This window comes from Hydractinia symbiolongicarpus, chromosome 3 (assembly GCF_029227915.1).
Source record: "Hydractinia symbiolongicarpus strain clone_291-10 chromosome 3, HSymV2.1, whole genome shotgun sequence".
Taxonomy (NCBI): Eukaryota; Metazoa; Cnidaria; class Hydrozoa; order Anthoathecata; family Hydractiniidae; genus Hydractinia; species Hydractinia symbiolongicarpus.
Genome location: NC_079877.1, coordinates 16,798,862 through 16,821,177, shown reverse-complemented (window position 1 = coordinate 16,821,177; position 22,316 = coordinate 16,798,862). Strand labels below are relative to the sequence as shown.

Below are 22,316 nucleotides of genomic sequence, written 5' to 3'. Positions count from 1 at the left end.
TTATAGTACGCGCGGTTTTCTACATTGAGAATTTTTCTGAAGAGGAAGGAGCGATGTAGCCGGAGGAATAAGTAAGTTATAAAAAAGTTTATTGTTTTCTCCAGTATTTGACGTGGGACTTCGTCCCCTTCCAAAACATTAAAATTGGTAGTGGGTGTAGTAAAATTGTAATATCTTTTTAACTAAAGTTTTCTGTAGGAAAGACTCTTAGATTTAGCTTATCAACACCATCCTGATGGTAAGTTTAGTAAATTAAAAACCATTTCACTTTTTTTTGTGGTGTTTTTATTATCACAAAGTCGAAGGAAAAAGGCACCTTCCACACCACGGTGAGTCAGCCTAGCTATTCAATGAACATCCAATAAAAATATTTACATTATATATACATGATATACACATTGTGAAGGGATGCTCTATAAACATCAGCTAGAGCTAGCTAGTAGAGAGTTTTCTCTTTTTTATTTCAGGAACCATCCCTTGTCCTACGGGGTTACATCGCAAATAATGCTCCTTTGTCATTAAAAGTAGACGATTTGTGTCCGGTTTTACTGCATGGTATAGCCGTGCAATGCCATTGAATTCAGCATGGATGCTTTCTGCACCTTGTTCTCCATAGAACCCTAAACCTGTACCCCAAGCAGAAACAAAGTTTACGGCATGATCCTCAAGTAGATGTAACTTTGGAGTGATCGATTGAAGGGGAAATATATCTCGAAGAAACACCATCAGTTCTTTTACATTTAGTTCTAAAACAAATGTTTACATGTTATGGCTTTTATATATGTGTGTAATTTGTGCAAAAATGTGACCAATTATTAGTGTTTATATAATATACCTACCAAAGTTTTCAATTTTGTCTTGGTTCATAACTTCACGTGTATTTAATGTTTTGTGACATTTCGAATAATGTAAAAACAGCTGTTTAAAGTTTTCAGCATGTAAAATAGCATCTGCATGTATGTCTGATCCATTGTATCCAAGTTTAGTGACAGTGATTGGAAGTATATTGCACATTTGGATAAAGTTGTTAGGCTAAATATCAAATGTTGTTGATTACAGTTTCTGTTAATGCACTTTTTTAATAATAAGCAAATATTATTAATTACTATTCAAGCCCTAGTTCGTTAATGGTAAGTTGCTTATTAAAAAATATATAATATAGAACATTATTTTTTCACCTCAAGCATTTTATTTACATGATTTCCAATAAAGCTACCACCATAATAAGCTTGGCGTTTAATGTTGAGCTTGTTGAGGATAGCATCAACTGCTTGCACACAAGGACCATCAGTTTTTTTAAAATTGTTTGCTTCTTTTAACTCCTCAATACGGTTGGTCTAAAATATTGAATTAAATTGAGAATATTTTTTTGCATTTGTTTTGAAAAAATTTGTCTTCAAATTTAATATTTATACCTTTTCAATCTTTTTTGCTTCAAAGTGTTCAATTCTTAGTTGGTACATGTTTTTAATTTTATCCTCATTGTTTGGGTCTCGCATTACAGCTGCAATGATGGTGTCATTAATCAATTGGATCTTTTCATCACAGTCTTCAATATTTTTTTCTAACAAGTCTATTTCTGATGTTAAAGCAATAAACTTGTTAAATTCCTCTTCTTGGGTTTTCTGATTAGCGTTTGCCATCTTGGTTGCTAACGCGATGTCCACACTGTGGCATTTATCTTCAAACATTGTAAAAAATTTTAAAAAACATCCCAAGGAAATGTGTAGTCCAGGTAAAGATGCCTAAAATTGAGTAATAAAACTTGACTGATTAAATATTACTTTATTATCACTAATATATATAACTATGACTAAAATGTATTTTAAAACAATAGTTTTGGAGGCAACAGTGATCAAAAATATACATACAGTATAGTATAGCATGAATTTTACTTACCTGGTCAATTGGAATGTTAAAAAGTGGGTCATCAATTACATTGTAGTTGAATTTTGCATTCTTCAAATTGCCACCAGAGTCTCTAAATTTTGCTAAATTCTCCTTCAAAGTTTCCAGGGTTCTTACAGGAAATTTTCCACGCATATCCACAGGTTTCTGTATTTCTTCTTTTGTTGCTATGCAATACAAACATGGGTGTCTCCCTGAATATTTTAAATGAAAATAAAATAAAATGTGATTTTTTATTTTGACTAATACATTTTATATTTTGTACTTTTTTTATATTTTGTACTATTTTTACATACCGTTAGCTCCGGTTATGCCATATGCACTGCTTAAAAATTCGTAATCACCCGAAAGAAATACTCTTACTCTCTGGTCACTAAATGTAGAATATAGGTATAAATTTTAAACATAGAAGTGTTAACTCTAACAAAAATGTGATAAATACCAACCCAAATTTGCTGGACTGTAGTCTATCAATTTGTTCTGTAAATCGACTTGTCCCAATTTTCAAATTTGATCTTCTATCCTTGGCCTCAAAGATACTGAAGACCACAGTGTTTGACTATAAAAATCATAGGAAAATAATGTTTTTTTTCTAAAAGGTAGTAAAAGTTATCTAGGACTTTCTTTTACCTTGCTGTTTGGATTCTTTGTGTTACATATTTGAAATGAAAGCTTGAATGAACCACCGCCATGATCTCCTCCTATTTTTACATGTATTTCATTATTCATGAAGGGGTAATCAGTTAATAGTCCATTCCTAAATAGAAGTAGAATTGCATCTGTCTTAAATTTTTATTTTTATTTATTTTTTAAGTTTTTTTTAACTATATGTATCTTTTTCCTAAGAGTAAGTAAACACAAAAACCTACTGTCTTAGACAGTGAAACATTGTTTTGACTTGGGATTCCAGGCTTTCAACATAAACCCATGCTGCACTTCTTATTTCAAATTTGCCTTTGTGCCCTTTAACTTCGAATGAGAATGGAGCTAGTTCTGAACGCAATTGATCACCAGTCCATTCCGTAGCCACTTTTCTTTGTTTTCTCTGTGATGGTATGGATATGTTAAAGGTTGATAACCATCTATATGCAGAATATTATTATTTTTTTAAATGTGCATACTATATACCTTAGGAAAATAAAGTTTGCAGTTTTCTTTTTTGGTAAGAATTTAATTTGACAGATGCTAAATAAAATAAATTTGATGAGCACTAATCCACCAACACTGCTGACACACTTTCTTTCCTTAAGGTATTAATTTTGCATAAATGCTATTATGATAAATATATAAACAGGTAGATGTATAACACCTTTTTCATAAGAATCATACTTTTCATTTGAGTCTCATGATTTTAAAAGTCTTATTTAAAAAGGTGTAACATGTCTATTCTGTCTTTTTTGTGAATTTTCATATATATAATTATTTATGTATTAGTACTCAATTTTCAGCCATACCTTGACATTGTTTTTAATTTTGACCAGGGAATACTCAAGTCTGCCTTCATTGCTACAAATTCCTCTGGAGTTATACTCTTTGTTGTTATATTGGCTCTCTTGAGTATTTCTACTCTCTCATTTTCCTTCAGACTCTTGACTAATTTGCCAGTTTGTACGCTGAACCCACTTTCATTTCCACCAGAAGAAAAAAGTAATTGGTTTTTTAAAAACTTGTTCCTTTTTTCTATGGTCCGCTTGCAAACTTCATTACTATTTTTAACCGGTTTCGGTGTTGAGGTGAACATGTAGGGCTAAAATAAATTTGTTTGAAATCATTAGTTTAATTTTATTTAATTTTTAAAATATCAAGGATATATATGTATATATATATAATGTAAAAAAATTTGGATATGTAAATCAGTTATTTTTGTAAATATATGCATTTTCCATTAACTGAGATACATACCCTAGGTCCTCCACTTTTAAATTCTATGCTGTTATTTATATCAGTTGATTGTTTCATTTTATGTTTTAAAACATGCAAGGTGGCATCCTCTATTTCTCTTGGAACAGGAGATGACTCGTCCAATAAAAATACATCTCTTATTGAATAATTTGCACTTGTATTTGAACTTGTGGATGTGTTGCACGATATATTGTGTAATTTAAGCTCATGTAATTTATCCAATGTAAATTTCTCTCCACATTTGTTATCACAGTCAACTTGTAAACTATTTACCATGTGGTTTCGGTGCAAACTTGGTTTTAAATTTGATTGGTTGACAAGAGTGATGATGTCATCGCGTTTGCACTTAGGGCATTCACTTTCATCTTGAAAACTTCCTTCAAGATATATAAGGATGCATTCTTTACAAAATGCATGTTCACATGTGATAACCATTAAAGGTTGTCTCAGAAGATTTCCACAAAGCATGCACAAACAAAACTTGTAATGTGGATTTTTTTCTAAGCCATGGTGACTGACAACGGGTGGAATAATGTCATTTAAATTTTTGTCACTAATTTCCTCTAAGGCTTTTCTTGACCATATCGGCTTAAAAGTACTTGGTCGTCCTGTTTTCTTCTTTTTTGATGGCCTGCCTCCTTTTTTCATACCTTGAACATTTTCACATACAGAGCAAACTTCTGTATGGGGAGACCAATTTTTAGGTTTCAACTGTGTTGTTGTATTCCTATTTTCAATATTTTTAAGTGTGTTGTAACACCGAAAGCAAACATATTTGGGATGAATGTTGTCCACATCCTCCTGGATATGAACAAAAAGTAGTTCTAATTCCTTCTCCAATGTCATTTTCTGTTTTGCAATACCTTTACTTTTAGTTAAAAATTCTCCACAAACTCTACAAAGTTTTGCCAACATGTTTTCATGGTTTGTGGCGGCCATATTTTTTTCAAAAAGTAGGGTCTGTTTCAAGTCTTTAAATTTTTAGGAAAAAAGTGAAATGCATTCCAAACATAGTTTTTTGAAGAGCTTAAGGTCTGAACTAAATGCTGTAAAAACCTCTTTGGTAAAAAAACTTTGGTTGTCGAGATATTTAATGATGTAGCTAGGTCATTTTTTGTGTTTACTTTCGTTTTGTTTTTTTACCGCGTAACTTCAAAACAAAAGCAAGTAAGATGTTTTTTTCGCTTAGTTACGTAACCTGGCCTCACTTCCTTCAATTAAAATAGTACATTTCCTTAGTTTGTTGGTTAAATCGCCGTAAAAAGCATCAATTTTGGGATAGGCAATCTGACCAAGAATCGGGCTTTCGCCTCTGAGGCGCTATATTTAAAAAACAATTTTTCGCGCATGCGCATAATTAAATTCGCTATTTGCGTACCGCTAGAACTAGCGTGGAAAATGATCAGCTGTTATTTTTTCGCCTAATAGCACCCTTTTACATGTTTTAAACAAATTTCGCGCGCCATACGAAATTTTTGAAAAAGCTGTGCCGGTTTAGGGTGCTGAAATTGAAATTCGCTGTAGGCTAAATATTCTTTCTTCTTTTTCATAGATTTCATGGATTTTAAAATTTGTCAATAAAAAGTGATTGTGTGTTACAGACTAAAGTTGTTGCCAAAATTTTGGCCGGCACTATGAATAGGTTGATTTCGTTACTTTACCTTTTACCAAGAACAACTGAAAATCGAGGAATTGAATATGACTTATTCGCTAAAATTAAGCCATGCAAAAACATTGAAAAACAAAAGAACTTTTTTTCTTCTTTCTCCAAATTTCGACATAATGTCGAACATACAGAATTCCTTCATATAACTTATTATTGGGCGTGTCTCCTATAGAAAGGTCATTTTTAGGAGCTACTATAGATTGGGACCTTACAACGCTGTCCACGATATAGACAGGTGTTCGCTATGAACTGTCCGCTACTCGAGTGGTTGAAATGACAGGCTAACTCTCTTTCTACCACTAGAAAGAGAGTTAGCCCGTCATTTTAACCGTTCCTTAGAAATGTTTCTTTGTTGAGAGGTCGCTAAAGGTTTCACTGTTAAAAGTTTGAACTACAAAGATGCTTTTAAAAAAATGGAAATTTCTACTTATGTCTTGTAGGACCCTATATGGGGTTCATATTTAGCAAGGGATTTTAATACATAGGGAGAATAAAAATCTATATCGCATTTTCATCTAAATCTAGTTTTTATTATTTCATCTTCAAATGACACTATGACCTTTGGAAAAAAACGAATAGACAATCTGCATGTTCCGTCATTTTTCGAAATGGACAAGCTGCAGAGGCACAGCGTTTGCACACACTAGGCTAGGTTAGCCTAGTTAAGTAAGCTTTCATCGAGGTTAATAAATGATTTTTTTTCAAACGAAAAGTTAGACGCAAACGAATGTGTCAGAGCAATTGCCTAAAATTCAATTACACGTCAGAGCAAACCCCGAATTAAAATCAACCAATGAAGACATAGCCGGTGTGGTCACATCTTATCCTCTGAAATAACACGAGAATTAATTATATTTGTTCGGGTCGAAGGCTGTTTGCGCTCAGAACAAAGGATTTATTGATATTAATCACGTGAGTACAGTACAATAAAAGTAACCAATAAAAAGCGGGTCAGTATTCTGACTGAAGAAAATTCGTTTCAAACCGAGCGTAATTTTTCCGACCTTAACTATTTTGATTTCCTGGTGGTAAAAAAAGTTATGCTGGGTCTTCTGGCTAAGGCTAGGTAAGTGTTTAAAACGCACTTAGAGCGCATTCTAATATGCAGGCATTATGAAGGCCTTAAAAGTGGATAAAAGGGGTCATGCTGACGTCAGCAAAAATTAACTTCGTTTATGACCGCGACAGTCTACCCAAATAACGTAAGTACCTAAGCCCACTGTGAACAAGAAGTACTCCGTGGACATTAACAAGTTTAAAATACGCATTTGTATTTTACACGAAAAAAAAATCACCAGTCACAACAGACACATGTGGCCAAAACAATAGTTTTTAAATTTCTCTAAAGAAACTGAAAAAATAAATTCTCTTAAAACTGATCAATATATCTACACATCGTTTATATTTTCGTATTATACTAATAATAACCAAAGCTACCATCGGATTCTTCATCCAACGCACCAAACAACGAAACAGTTTTCTGAAAAACTACGAAAGCAAATCTTGTATCTATTTTTTATCTTTCACATAATCCTTGAAGGAAAACCCTACAAAATTTCTCCAAACGTATGATGTCACAAAATGTATCATTTTTTGGAATTCTTGTCTGCGTTTTATTTTCGAAATCGCGCTGTGTCGTGACGATCGTGTCTATATGAACATGACCGAGAAACGATGTAATGGCGTGAATGCATCGGAGATCTGGAACGACTTCTCCTGGCAGGAGACCTAATTGCGGGAAAAAAGACGAGAAAAAAAACGTTATTTTAAAACATCGGATACAAAAGGTTAGCATCGCATAAAAATAAGATATCGCACTCTGTAATATTACTTCACGGTCACACTAACCCAGGACGACGTTAACTTTATTAACATCACGTAAAAAGTCTGGCTTTTCGTATTTGTTCCTGTAAGTTTGACCATAACCATTTCAAAAAACACCGGTAAGGACTGATGTTATCAAAAGCTAGCGTTATTAAATAAAAGGTATTTTTATACACTCTAAACCACGTGCATACATTATCATCATGTTAGCGACGTCGAAAATTTTGCATGCACCTGTGTAACAACTTTTAAGACATTGATCTTACCTTGCACGACGTTGCGTCCTTTCAGACCTTTCATTGCGGTAAGAACCCTGTTGACTTTCGCGCTGAGCAGAGTTTTGTCGACTATAATCAAAGTACTCTTCCCGTCTTGAGTCTTTAACCAAGAACTGTGAACGCGGAGAACCAGCTCGATTTCTAACAAATCACATTAATGAAATTAGGGATTGGAAATTTAGAATGCTTCTGATTTTTTAAGAAAATATCCGATGCACAGTTTCTAGTAAGGTTTTTGAGGGTAGTGTAGTTTACCTTATTGATCCAGTTACACTGCGTACGCAAAGACAAAACACAGTGTGCATGAAACACACAAAACAGACACTAAATGCAGGTACATACCTGCGTTTACCTAAACCAAATGATCATGGTTAAGATGAAATGCTTAAGATTAACTTGATAAAACTCTTTCAAATGTTTTGATAAGCCACCTTATAATTTCATAACAAAAACCTTAGCGAGAATTACCTATATCTATCACTTGACTCGTCAATACTTGAAGAACGGTACGAATCGCGGTTAGAATTTAGAAAACGATCTTGCTGAGATCTTAACAAATAATCAACTTCCTCCCTTAACGAGTCTGATCGTTCGTCTTTATTCGATTCGAGAGGCAGATCACTGTAGGTATTAGAAGATCGATAATCCTCACGACTTGAATTAAATATCCGACCACTTCGTTCATCAGAGTAAGACGCCCAGTATGTCTTTTCATGAAAATTTGATGACCGGAGCTGAACTGTATTGTAATCATCCGGTAAATAACGTTTCCGATCCACACCGACGTCAGATATATATTCGGAATCGTGAGCAAGGAACTCTAAGCGCGGGGAGGACCTTTCATAATCACCATCAGGTATGTCTCTGTTAAATATAAAAAAAATTATAAAGGGATGAAAAACCGCTTTATTTTCATCAAAGCCGGATTTCCATATTTGAGATACACGTAATACAATACAGCTTAGATTGGAAAACGTTGATTTTTTTACGTAGTACGCCGTATAAATAATCATTTAAAAATAACATAATACATACATATGTTATGCACAATCCTCAACCTGCATCTTATTTATCAATCCTATTATACTAGTGGAATTTCATTTTTGAGACTACGCAACCCTCTACAAAGAGGACATTACAGGGCTATAAGCAAGCTCAACTATACCACCAATATACAGGGTAAGCCTACTAACACAAACCTACTAACACAAAAACATGTAACTTGCTGCAATAAAAAAGATGTACCTGTAACCAGCTCTCAAAACTTGTTCGGTCGCTCTAATCTCATCTCTTCCTCTTCTGTAAGCAGTAGGCGAAGGCGTCAGTTGCCGGTCATTTCGAATCGTGATAGAATACGATTCTAGCTGGTCTTTTTCCAACGAATTAGTATGGGAGGGCAGATCACGTGACGAGCTTCTGCGATTTAAAATATACCTATCACGCACAGGCGAAGGAGAGTGGAAAGATTGTACAAATTTACTTCTACAACAAAAAGAATATATAAAATCATTTTCACGAAGACCGATCAAACAAATTGCTAGCAAGAAGATAATAAAAAAAACCCTACATAACTCAGTTGTAACCAGAGATTAATACACTAAGGTTAACGAGACATGTACTAGGTTTTGCGCTGGAGTAAAAAAATAGAACAAGATAATCATTACTCATGTATGTCCACATTGCATTTTGAATCAGTACGTCCCCTAGTATGCTGCGGCGATTTAGATCGAGAATTAGTTTGCTTTCTTGGAGATTTGGATCGAGATTTCTGTCTGTGTCTTGTGTTGGATCGGAAGCGACCGCTACGTTTGTTTTTTGATGGCGTTAATGAACGGGGGCGGTAACCAGAGATATGTCTGCGAAAAGACAATAAGCAAATAAAACAAAAAAAAATACCTTGACGTAATAAACGATATTTCAACATAATTTTATTCACAGATGGAAAACGTTAGACATTTCAACAAAATTAATTTCAGGGATGAACTGTTTGCAGAGTCTGAATTTCGAGAATCTGCAAAAAGCAGCTGCTGCGTTACTATTTAACACCTAATGATTGTATTAAACAATAATTCGATATACTGTATGCTCAATATAATCGCGTGCAAAAATTAGTTGCTTTTGGTTTAGCGTCAGTTTATATGCTGCTGCAAAAAAGCAAAACTTTAACATTGTAGTGTGGATTTATTTTAAACATTGATAAGATTAAAGGTTAAATTAATATAGAATTAGTGCCGAGACACAAAATAGGTACCTGTTCTTATCCGTCATCTTTTCGTCTCGCTCTCTGTAATACTTAAGTACAGGATGATCAGCTACCTTCGTGTGACGTTTTGGAATAAAAATATTTCTTGAGGTAAAGAACTCATTCTCTGGATTGCGAAACACATGAAGAAAGTTGCAGGTTTGACCACGAGGGCACTCGCGTCGATCAAAGAGACCTGGAATTAAACGATGACGTGAATTTCTTGCTTAATACACTATTTAAGCACCAGTTCAATTTGCACCAGTTTCGATTAAAATATAATTACTTTTTTTAAATTTACAAAGCAATGTGGTGACACTTTGTTTTTTAAATCATAGATTTTATTTAATTATTATTCGTTCGTATTAGTTTACCTTATCAGTAAAGGGAAAGAAACGGTTAACAGCATTTTCCCTCCTTTACACACCGCTGTGCAACAACGTAAGTGTAGCACGGTACATACTTCATTTGATAAAGCATGGTACATACTTCATATTGGTTAAGCATGGTACATACTTCATATTGGTTAAGCATGATACATACTTCATATCGGTTAAGCATGGTACATACTACATATTGATTAAGCATGGTACATACTTCATTTGATAAAGCATGGTAAATACTTCATATTGGTTAAGCATGGTACATACTACATATTAATTAAGCATGGTACATACTACATATTGTTTAAGCATGGTACATACTACATATTGTTAAAGCATGATACATACTACATATTATTAAAGCATGATACATACTACGTATTAATTAAGCATGGTACATACTACATAGTGTTAAAGCATGGTACATACTACATATTGTTAAAGCTTGGTACATACTACATATTGTTTAAGCATGGTACATACTTCATATTGTTTAAGCATGGTGCATACTTCATATTGTTTAAGCATGGTACATACTACATATTGATTAAGCATGCTACATACTACATATTGATTAAGCATGGTACATACTACATATTGTTAAAGCATGATACATACTACATATTAATTAAGCATGGTACATACTACATATTGCTAAAGAATGGTACACACTACATATTGTTAAAGCATGGTACATACTACATATTAATTAAGCATGGTACATGTTACATATTGCTAAAGAATGGTACACACTACATATTGTTAAAGCATGGTACATACTACATATTAATTAAGCATGATCATACTACATATTGATTAAGAATGGTACATACTACATATTGAAGACGCCCAAACAGCTACAGATTGTGGACACAACCTTGCTTTTTCAAAACACTCCACAACTTTAGTTGCTTCTTCAGGACTACGAATAAAAAAGGAACAAACTATTTGATTTCCGTCGCCGCTATGCGGAGCGGAATCTTTAAAACCGAAAATCGTTTCTTGTTCTTTTTCTTGGTTTTAATTGAAGCACAACTCTATGTTGATCTATATAATATAGATGGCTATGGGGAGATCGATAACGAAGAAAAGTTAAAATTTAAGTTAAAAGATATATATCATATAAGTAGCTGTATAAGCGGCTAATTATACTGTACGCACCGTATATATAATTATTCTGCATAGATAAATAGAATCCCGCATAGTGTGTCATCTCCCCGATTTCTCTCACATGGCTTGGATTAACCCGGGGCTATGGTAGCATTCATTCACCAATATTGAATTGCCGCCAAGAGGAATCGAACCCCGTTCTCCCGCACAAAGTGCCAGAGTTATAACCACCAAGCCATGGCACCATTGAAAACGGCTAATTATTTTTTACTGGCTAATTATCAGTTCTCCTTGTGTCTAATTTGCTTGAAAATCTTTCTTGAACACACCCAAAGTTTCACAAAATATTTTTCTAAGATTTCTTAGAAACGACTTGATTTTTAAAAATCTTACGAAAAGACCATCGATTTTTCAAATCTGCAAATTTAATATGTGTGTACCCTTTTATGTTTCAACTTGTTGGATTCAATTTGTCAAACAAAACAATGACCAATCAGTTTCCATAAAATGAAAACTTGCAACTAATCTGACTCTCCGCAAGAAATTCAAATTTGAAAATTCAAATCAAAAAAGAATAATAAACAATCAGTTGAATTTAATAAATCGATTTCAACAAAATAAATCCTGTATTGTCCACAGGTTTCAAAATCATGCATCGCCTGTGTATGTTACTTGTTTAACAAAAACATCAAAAGCCAGCCTGATTAAATTTATATACATATTTATATATATAATATACCTGTGCATCACATCGCATGGATTTGTATCTTTGTATTAAATTCCCTTTTTAAATCAAAGAGGCAAACAGAGGTTAAAGAGACAATAATTAAACAACCTGGTTTTAATGCAGTTTATGGTAAAATTGTATTCTTGTTTCTTATTTTTAAAACGTACTTTCTTTTTCGGATAAGCTGTTATCAAACCATGCACCATCAGCATTTTCAACAAGAGAGTAAGGGATCGTCTCAAAATGTTTGTACGTTTTTTTCGTATAAATATACGAACACTACGAAGTATTTCGTTTCGTGAAACGAATGTCATACGAAGTGCTTCGTTTAAAATAAAAAATATAAACGAAGTTTATACGAACTTTCTTAATACCTGATACGAACTTAAACGAAGTTTTTTTATCATATAAAATGAAATGATACGAACTGTGAACGAATTAAATTGCTATACAATCTTGAAACGAACTTCAAAAGTACTGGCGTAATTGCGCATAATTATTTCAATACGAAACCAGAAATAAAAGAAGTAAAAAATACGATTTATTTTTATAGTTTCAAACTTAAATTTAATATCAAAACATTTGTATTTCTTTTTTAAAATATCGAATTTAATTAAATTATATTAAAAAGTTTTTCTTAAAACTTGCTACTTTCATAGCATGTCTAAAAATTACGACAGCGATATCGATTGGATATATGACACAGCCAGTTCCGACAACGAGACTGATTTGTTGCAAAGTATATATTTTTTTATTTTTTTCTCCCCTTTTTTCAAACTCTTAAATTTATTAATGTAGTTAAAATTTAATTTACTTATTTCTTTAGAGAAAAATAAAAGACAAGGAAGACCAAGCATACACGAGAAGTATCCGGAAATAATTACTTGTGTCAAGACGTTGATAGAACAAGGTTCTGTTGAAGCTCACTTACGTTGCAGAGACAGTGTTATGTACACAAATGGGCTTTCCCTAAATGATATCGTTATGCACGTCTGAAAAACCTTGGGTATAACCGTTAGTCGCCACACCATTCACAGATTAATGCTTCCACCCCGAAAAAAAAACACAGCGAGTAAAAACTACAAATGTCTGATAGACGCACGTGTTTCTCCAAAAAGAAGTACAAAAGAAAAAAAACACACGACGACTTTCATTTCACTTGCGGTCAAGTTCGCATAGTTAACGAAATGGGATATATTTGTAAAGAAAACACACTTATGCTGTCCGTGGACAATAAAAATAAAATTGATGTGGGTGTTCCAGCGAACAGCAGACGAACGAAAATACGCACTTTTCATTTGGTTTACGAAGCACCAAATTATAATGATCACGATTTTCCAAATCCAAACTCAAAGCTTGTGCCTGCTGGCTACCAAATACTAAAGGACCGAATACAGCGGATTCGTTCTCTTTCTCCTGCAAAGAAAATGACTTTTCGACGCAAGCGATCTTTATCCGAAGGATCAAACATTGACAACCAACTCAAACGATGTGAAAGTATGTTTAACATCAATTTTATGTAAAATCCTTGAATCATTTATTAAAGATGCACTCGTGAAATTTTTGGTAGATAATGGTTTGTTGTCTAATAAGCAATATGGGTTTATATCTGGAAGATCCACAGTACTACAGCTAATCAAAGTTTTGGATAAGTGGACTGAGATTCTTGATAGAGGGGGAGCAGTAGATGTAATTTATTGTGATTTTATGAAAGCCTTTGATAAAGTACCACACAATAGGTTGATAGCAATACTTCAGTTTTATCAAGTCGATTGTTCCATTATATCGTGGGTCAAGGACTTTCTATCAAACCGATTCCAACGCGTGGTGATAAATGGTGAAGAGTCAGACTGGGCTGAAGTGATTATTGGGGTTCCACAGGGATCTGTGTTAGGACCAATTTTGTTTGTGATTTACATCAATACCATAATACAGGAAGTTCAATACTCGGATATATTCTTATTTGCTGATGATAATAAATTATTTCGTGAAATATTTTCGAGTGAGGACTCTCGCAAACTACAAGAAGATCTAAATAGTATAGTGCAGTGGTCTAATAATACCCTGTTGAAATTTCATCCAGATAAATGTGTTGCAATGAGAATAACTACAAAAAATAAACTATCAAGTCCATGCAATTGCGTTATGAATGGTTCCGCCCTTAGAAATACAAGTTGTGAAGAAGATCTTGGTGTATTAATAGATAACCATCTAACATTTTCAAAACACATTTCATCAAAGGTTAAAAAAGCAAATCAGATTATGGGCTTGATTCGAAGGACATTTGACTATATGGATAATGAAAACTTTGTCTTGTTGTTCACATCCCTTGTCAGACCACATATTGAGTATGCTAACACAGTATGGTGTACATTCTTGAAAAAGGACATGTTGATTGTGGAAAACGTACAACGTAGAGCTACGAAAATGCTCCCAGGTATGAAGGATTTAACATATGATGAAAGGCTCAGGTTACTGAAACTTCCCTCATTATTCTACAGAAGATATCGAGCAGATATGATTGAGACATTTAAGATAACTAATAATGTTTATGACGAAGCTGTTACTGAGAACTTGTTATTGTCAAAATTGTCTAACACCAGAGGACACGATAAAGCACTTTTTAAAAGAAGCTGTAACTTGGATTTGCGAAAGTTCTCATTCACGAATCGTGTAGTGACTTTATGGAATTCTTTACCTGAGGACACAGTGTCATGTAACATAGTGAATCAATTTAAAATGAAGCTAGACAAATTATGATCTGATAAAGACCAATTATATTATTATGATCTGGATATTACTAATTTCATATATTAGATAGGGAGGAGTGTCTTTGTGAATGGGGTGTTTGAACAATTTTTTTTTTTTTTTTTTTTTGAGATTAACCTCACTAATTTCGTTATTATCATACTCTTTTCTTGTTTGTTTGTGTTTGTTTGATTGTTTTGCGATCATTATTTTTTTTTAATTGCCTTTTTTTAAAATTTTATTTATAATCTAAAGCAAAGTTAAGTATTTTACCAATTACATTTTAAAAAGTATTAAAAATTTAAAAGCATAGTATTTCATGCCTGGTACACAGATGTATTCGAAATCGCAGTGTAAATGTATTTACTCAAAAAGAGTGCTCAATAAGATAATAGAGCAAATACAGTGTGTAAAATGAAAAAAACAACTTCGTTTGGAACTCAAAGTTTCATGCGTTCGTTGAACACAATCTTCAGCCAACTGACTAAAAAATTTACAAAGTTAACGTTTAATATTCAACATCATGTTCTCACGTATATGCAATGACTTCATTTGACGTCAGTCATTAGTGTCAAAACTGGCCAACAAGAATTTGTTTTGGTGTCTACATTTTGATATAAGTTCATTTTTCTGGTTCAAAAGGTTGTTTCCTTTAAAGGTTAAAATTTCATACTTTTCGTTAAGGCAGAGGTTACAGTTTTTTGAATTGGGTTTATACGGGGAACATTTTTTGATAATTTTCCATCGAATTTTTGGTGTTTCTTTGTTCTTCTTCAATCGCCATACTTCTTTTGATAAAGCTGTATCATTCATGTATCGTTCTGTGTTGAATGATTTCTTATGGTTTGCGTAACGTTTTTTAAATGCCACTTCGCTAATGCCAATATAATTTGCCTCATACCGTGGATTTTCTTCAGACATCAGATTAGCTTGGTAAACAATGCATGGTGTTAGGCATTGGTGGTTTAAGGGACATAGTTTTTTTTTGATGCAGTTGCAGACGCCTGAAGTCACAAGTATCCTGGCCGATATCACAAATGTGACGCCTGAACAGGTTGTCGCGCCAGAAGAAATGCAACCTCCACAAATTTCCTACATGCATTTACTGGAAAATCCCATGACTACTGACCCAACCACATTTTAGCTTTTTACGGAAAAGAATGATCCAGTTATCTCAACGCCACTTCCAAAAAAAAAGAAAAATAAATTCTTGTGCTTGTTATATAAAGCAGCAACTGCAAGCGCTGTATACCGAGGAAGAGCTAGCGGTAGGAAGAATACAAGGTGGTGTTCGAAATTATCAAACAGGAGCGTTAAGCACTACATCCCTCTCTCTGAATCGTATGAGTGCTATAGTGCGTCAAGCTAAAAAACGGTACAGCGATGAATTTATGGAAATGAAAAATTTTAATGAAATTGTGAACTCAAAATGCAGACAAGTAAAAGGAAAATTAATCGCCAAACAAAAAGCCAGAGACAATGTTTAAAGTTTTTAAAAGTATTTTATCGTTGCGTTTTTAGAAAAATTTGTATATATTTTAGCACAGTTTGTATATATATTTTTATTATATAAAAAATAAAACAAAATACAACTGAAATTATTTTTACCTATTCACCAATAAAACTGTGCCGTGACAGGATAAACAAACATAAAAAAACATGCATGCAACCTGAAAGCATATAATCAGCCTTATTATTTGCAACGCGTAACAAAGCCAAAGTTGTTATTATAAAAAGGATAAAAAGTTTACACTTCATACAAAATTTAAAATCTATATTTAAAATTTGAGCTTGGTTTATTCTTAAGATATTCTTAACTTTTGACCTGTTTTGCATCATTCGATATTCTTATAGAATATTCTTGAAAAAAACCGGAAATAATACGCAATGATAGCGCAAGCAATATTTTAAAACATTTAATTCTAACGAAATAAAGTTGTTGTTTTTTTCGATAATAACGTGAATAATATTTGTTAAACGAAGTTCGTATAACGAAACGAACTTTATAATTGTCGAAAAAATTTAAATATAAAGACTATAGATAATAGCCCAATTACAATAAACGAACTTCGTATAAGCAAATTTTTATACGAACTTCTTTAAAAATGATACGAACTATACAAACAAACTTTATTTTAAGTGATACGAACTTTATACAAACTTTTAATTTTGATGATACGAAAAAGTTCGTATTAAAAGTAAAATGATACGAAAGATATAATAAATCGATACGAAGTTTTTTATACAAATTATACGAACTACGTACGAACATTTTGAGACGGTCCCTAAATTTTGAAGGCCTAAATACTGAAATATTCAAATGCTAATATGTATTTATTACTGAATTAATAAACAATGAACTACTTCATCATTCAAATTGAGCTCGTTTAGAAGTTATTATATTCGAATCGTGAAGTTTCTACATAGCAAGATTTGTATTCTGGAATTTCCAAAATTTTCATGATCACTTTTAAAAATATCCATTTAAAGTTTTAACTGTTATTTTAGAATAATTCATATAGCTATGTAAAATTTTTATTTTTGATTTATTGAGTTGTATTTTAACATTGCAGGTTAGTTACAAAAATAGTTGAGAATTGTGACACTCGTGATTTGTTAACCCCATAATTCTCCGCTTTTAAGGTCTACTTTAAATTTCAAAATCTTTTAGACTAATGACGGAAATCTTAAAGCCGCAGGGCTTCTTGTTTAGTTACATTGGCCATTATGGGTTTTCGGCGCTAAGGGAGTAGTGGAAAAACTGTGGACTATCTATGTTTAGTTGCGAAGCATAACAAAATTGCCCTTTTTTTACTTTAAAATTTTTAAGAATTATTGACTTTTCCTGATTTCTTTTTCTGGCACTAAATTTAGCGAATAGTATCTTCTCACGGGTACATAAGTTTCGCAAATTTGGTCATAATCCGTGAAAAGCAGAAAGAAGAAAAATAATACTCGCAAAGGTTAGCAGGCAGGTTGGTTACAAGAAATGCAACATCGTCGATATTTCAGTTCTGCGAATAGTTAGGAATGAAACTAAGAAGAGTTTACATTAAATAGCATACAGACTACAAAACGGTAACCTGTACAAATTCATTACAAAATGCTCTACCTGGAATACTGCACATATACATTCCCACGTAGATGTTTGTTAGCATTTAAGCAACACTAGAAATTATAAAACACAGTGAAAACATGCTTTTGACGTAACCAGGTAGCAGAGTATCGCTACAAAAAACAAGAAGTCGCTAAAAAATCGTAAGAACAGTCTCCATACCTTGAAATTAACAACTTCTCCAACAGCTTTGAAATCTTTGATGACTTTGTCATAAAATTTTTCATACCGTTTTATCATTTTTATTTCCTCTGCACCAGTGATCTATAGGAAAATAGTGAAAAACCCATGTTGACAAACTCCTTTTTGATCTCAGCAGTTCAAGCAAGTATAGAATTCAGACATTTCAACACTGTTGATAGATTTTGTTGTAGATGAGGGCATTAAGAACAAAAAGCTTACAAAGAATAGCATTCATTTTCAGCGTTTTTAGCTAAAAGCTAACGAATTAATAACTGTATTGACGATCACAAATGGTATGAACACAAATTGCACGGCATACCTCAACCCCAGACTCCAAAATTTCATCTTTAAAATAATTCGGAATGACCATCAAGTCCGTCTCTCCGGCTTCGTGAAGGTTTATACATCTAAAATAGAAGATACGATGTATGACGGACAATAAAACAGATTTAAAAGAGTAAAAAAAAATCAAGGTGAATGACTGCAACTCACCTGTCGCCATATTTGCAGGCACCAGTTTTGATAAAAAATTTACACACGGGAGCCTAAAAATAAATACAACGTCATGATATTGCCAGGGTAATTGAACACTATCATTTATATTATCATTTCGTGTATTACACGTTACACGAAAAAGACAACTTTTAGAAACACGACGCTCAAAATGCAAAAAACTTAAGAAATATTGAAGGAACATTGCCATCCATATAGTAGTAATAAAAGAAAATGTAACCTATTTAAACATATATACAATGTAAGTTAATATAAACTGAATATAAATAGTAACAACTTGAAATCTTTCTTTTCTGATTGAGTATTGATGAGCAAATGCATAGAAGAGCAAGAATAAGCTTTCTACAATACATGCCAAAGAAACCTAAAAAGTTTGGTGTCAAACATTAGGTTCTCCTTAGCGGAATACTATACTTGTCGCATTTTTGTCAACGTCTCCCATATATTTGTTATACTCGATAACAGCAGATGGTTTTAACAAAGTTGTGCCATTTTTTTTCGATTTCTTCACACTCACTTGCATGTATTTCATATCAGTTTTAACACTTTATTTCTTTTAAAAACACCATTTTTGCACTGAAACTTACAAGAAACTTTATTACAGAAATTCTGATTTTACGCTTTACGGTAAACTTGTCTTTTTTGCCTCTAAAATCACAACCACCAACCTTGTGGACATCTATAATAACTCACAATGACCACAAGAACTTAGAGAATCAGAATTATACCTTTTGAGCTTTAACATTCCTAGATTTGACCTCGAACTCAATTTTTCACAAAATTTCTTTATACTATTTCAGACCAGATAAAATCTAAATTTTTTTATTCTGATAGCATTTTCTTGTAGCATTCTTCATAAGCTTACTGGATATATATACTTTTATGGGGTGAAAATAAAGCTGAAACGTTGTTAAGATTTTTGTTTGTACTGCGGTATCGGTTTTGGTGAAAAACATTCAAACAATTAACCTCCGAGGGTTAACTTAATTACGTATTATATAAAGCATCAAAAAAGCATATACAATATATAGTGCGCTAAAATTATATAGGTCTGAAGGAATCGAACATAAGCTTTAAAACCGGTATTATCGCAAAAGATTAACATATATGTAGCATAAAAAACACGAGTTTAAGAAACAGAGGTTTTTTTAAAAACAACAACAACGTGGTATATAGTGTTAAGTTTGCTTTACACTTAAGAACGAATAAAAGCAATACACACAAACTATATTCTTCAAATTAAGCAAGTACATTGATTACTTACCTTGTTTTTTGTTTGTTTTGTTTGCACAACCGGTGTATCAGCTTCTTTGATGTCAGGTGATTCTGAACACGAAGATTGGTCATCATCGAACTCATCCAATCGATTCCTCAAAAGAAACAAATAAATAAAGAAATAAAACGTGAACATTATACAACCAACTCAAATATTTTTTAACACGACTCACAATATGGACACCAATACTATTAGTTTCTTCACAAAGCACAGAAAAAGATTTATACGTAAATTAAATTAGTCCCGTTCTAAGTGTATCAGAAACTTACTTAAAACCTGGTGAATCTTTGTCACTGCTAATGCTAACCTTCTCCCCACTTCGGTAGCCAATAGCATCACGGTGTCGGTAGTAAACAAATACCGGATGGTTCACGTTCACCAACGTCTGATCGTAAGTACCTTGTTTCGACGCACGCTCTGGATCAAAATCCGTCCGGTTTAAAACTGAGTATGCATTACGAGGATTTCGGAAGACATGAAGGAAGTTGCATACTTTTCCACGTGGACATAAACGTTTATCAAAAAGACCTGAGAGAGATACAATAAGAATTGCGTGCTCAGCACATCGAGCAGAGAAAAATCTAGTGTTATTATCAATTATAGTTTTCTAGCCTTTGCAGACCATTTAGACTATGTTCATACGCTGCGGATAGAGGATATCCAAATACAAATTTTGTTAACATACAACTGAGCCAATGCGATTGAAATAGTGAAATAAAGAAATGACTTCATAGGATAAACGGGTGGCTATCTTTTGCAGGCGGTCTTCTTCTAGATTTTCTGTACACATCATATTCAACAAGAATTTCCCTGATTTCTACCCATAACCTATGAACGTAGTCTTAGTTTCCCCCACTCTGATTGCCAATTGTATCTATCTAGCTTTTCAATAAAGACAAACTTTTTGTTGAATGTAAATGCGTTTGTGTAAACACATATTTCTCTCAAGTAGGATTATAATTCAAACACAAAAAAGCTTAGTAGAAACCGATATTTAAGAACTAGAGTTTTGGGAAAGGCAAAATATTTCGCAGGCCCTTCCAGTCTAAGACTAGTTTAAAAGGTATACACTTTCCAGCTTCTTAGGCTTTTTCCCTTAAAACCAGCGTTTCCAGCTACTCAAGTATTTTTAGTTCCGTTGGATACCCTGCAAGTTTTTCCCTATTTTTGTGATCTAATCTCACAAGATCTTCTTACAAATCATGCTCTCTATCACAACTTACCACATATGGCTGCTTTCCAGTTGCTAACATGAGATAACACCGCATGTAGAACTTTCCCCTGGTATTCTCGACCGTCAAAACCACGGACAGCTTTCTGAGCTTCTTCCTGACTAAACAACAAACGGTTTAAATCAATGCCGTGAAGTCTATCTTATTTCCGTAATATTTTTTTGATATCATATATTTTTAGAAATTGGGCTAACTCGCTCACTTCAAGTATTTTTAGAAATTGGACTAACTCGCTCACTTCACGTATACTTTTACTTAGAACCAGGCCTCTTATCAGTGTCAAAACTGTCAGGTCTCTTGACTATTTACCTCAGCCATAGTAGGAGAACAACAACTATCTTTACATACAACAAAATAAAAAATACACACCTAAAAGCATTACTGAAGCTTGAATAAAAAAATTAAACAAGTGCTTCCTTGGGGTGTAAATTTGTTCTAGGATAAAGTAAATTTAAACCTGTGCATTGCTTACACTTCTTGTCTGAACACATCTAAAGTACAAACTATTTTGGTTTTACAGCGCAAAATTACCAACCTCGAATATTGAACAAACACGTTTCCTCGCAAGTGTGGAACACAATTTTGACAGCACTAAAATAACAACACCAAAATAGATATTATTACCAAAAACACGTTAAGTACAGAAAATGTACTATGCAATACGATAAGTTGCGATGACACCAGCGGAAAAATGAACCATGCAATATTTACCTTAAACATGACCACTGTACCAAACGATCGAAACTCGGAAATAAATTTGTCGTAAAACGCTTCATACACTTTGATCAACTCCACTTCATCATACTGAAAGTAAAATTACTCTTTACAAGCAAAAAATCTGACCTTTTAAAGTTTACGATTCGTTGTACCAAACTCCAAAAAATATATAAAATTTAAAAGGGCAAGATTTCCCGTAAGCAGCACCAATTAAAAACCCTAGACAGGCAAATTTTTATTTACTGGACATTTGTAAACACAAACTTGGTGTTCGCTACAACATAGTAAAAAATAATACAGTTGCTGTTGATTTAGTGAAGTAGGCATGCTTTTATGGATATTGTTCTTTCATATAAACTAAGAGACCCGGCGTCGAAACACGGATTAAGTCACAAGTAACTGTGTGACCCTTTATTGGACGACATGTTAAACGATTAAGAGTAGGTAAAACGTGTCACATATTCAGAAGCGGCTTTTAGTAAAGGTACAAGT

The 22,316-nt window shown here is 33.2% G+C and overlaps 2 protein-coding genes across 3 annotated transcripts in view; both read right to left on the bottom strand.

Moving 5' to 3' along the window:
- Nucleotides 1-31: 31 nt before the first annotated feature.
- LOC130636006 (uncharacterized) lies at nt 32-3,623 on the bottom strand. 2 transcript variants are annotated; one of them, XM_057445578.1, is made up of 5 exons: nt 2,539-3,623; nt 1,900-2,467; nt 1,416-1,745; nt 1,179-1,337; nt 32-1,032 (listed from the first exon to the last, which is right to left on the bottom strand). In XM_057445578.1, the coding sequence occupies exons 2-5, from the start codon at nt 2,041-2,043 to the stop codon at nt 823-825; spliced, it is 843 nt and encodes a 280-aa protein (XP_057301561.1). In that variant the 5' UTR covers nt 2,044-2,467; nt 2,539-3,623; the 3' UTR covers nt 32-822. The 2 variants fall into 2 exon arrangements, with proteins under 2 accessions (XP_057301561.1, XP_057301562.1); XM_057445579.1 differs by lacking the exon at nt 1,179-1,337.
- A 3,182-nt stretch (nt 3,624-6,805) lies between these two features.
- The window catches only part of LOC130636003 (uncharacterized), a 49,244-nt gene continuing 33,733 nt past the window's right edge, over nt 6,806-22,316 (bottom strand). The window contains exons 14-29 of the mRNA XM_057445571.1: nt 21,819-21,911; nt 21,643-21,698; nt 21,099-21,208; nt 20,145-20,403; nt 19,864-19,969; nt 18,579-18,631; nt 18,406-18,493; nt 18,066-18,167; nt 17,901-17,956; nt 11,037-11,125; nt 9,830-10,016; nt 9,243-9,434; nt 8,824-9,060; nt 8,047-8,442; nt 7,567-7,719; nt 6,806-7,204 (exon numbers count right to left, since the gene is read on the bottom strand). Coding sequence (XP_057301554.1) covers nt 7,090-7,204; nt 7,567-7,719; nt 8,047-8,442; nt 8,824-9,060; nt 9,243-9,434; nt 9,830-10,016; nt 11,037-11,125; nt 17,901-17,956; nt 18,066-18,167; nt 18,406-18,493; nt 18,579-18,631; nt 19,864-19,969; nt 20,145-20,403; nt 21,099-21,208; nt 21,643-21,698; nt 21,819-21,911 — 2,292 coding nt within the window. The 3' untranslated portion in view covers nt 6,806-7,089. The remainder of the gene's footprint in view (nt 7,205-7,566; nt 7,720-8,046; nt 8,443-8,823; nt 9,061-9,242; nt 9,435-9,829; nt 10,017-11,036; nt 11,126-17,900; nt 17,957-18,065; nt 18,168-18,405; nt 18,494-18,578; nt 18,632-19,863; nt 19,970-20,144; nt 20,404-21,098; nt 21,209-21,642; nt 21,699-21,818; nt 21,912-22,316) is intronic.

Coding starts and splice junctions, on each gene's coding strand:
- LOC130636006 (XM_057445578.1), bottom strand. CDS start 2,043: ATGCGTGGAAAATTTCCTGTAAGAACCCTGGAAACTTTGAAGGAGAAT. Junction 1,338..1,415: donor AAGCAAAAAAGATTGAAAAG/GTATAAATATTA, acceptor TCAATATTTTAG/ACCAACCGTATTGAGGAGTT. Junction 1,033..1,178: donor ATGTAAATAAAATGCTTGAG/GTGAAAAAATAA, acceptor TTTGATATTTAG/CCTAACAACTTTATCCAAAT.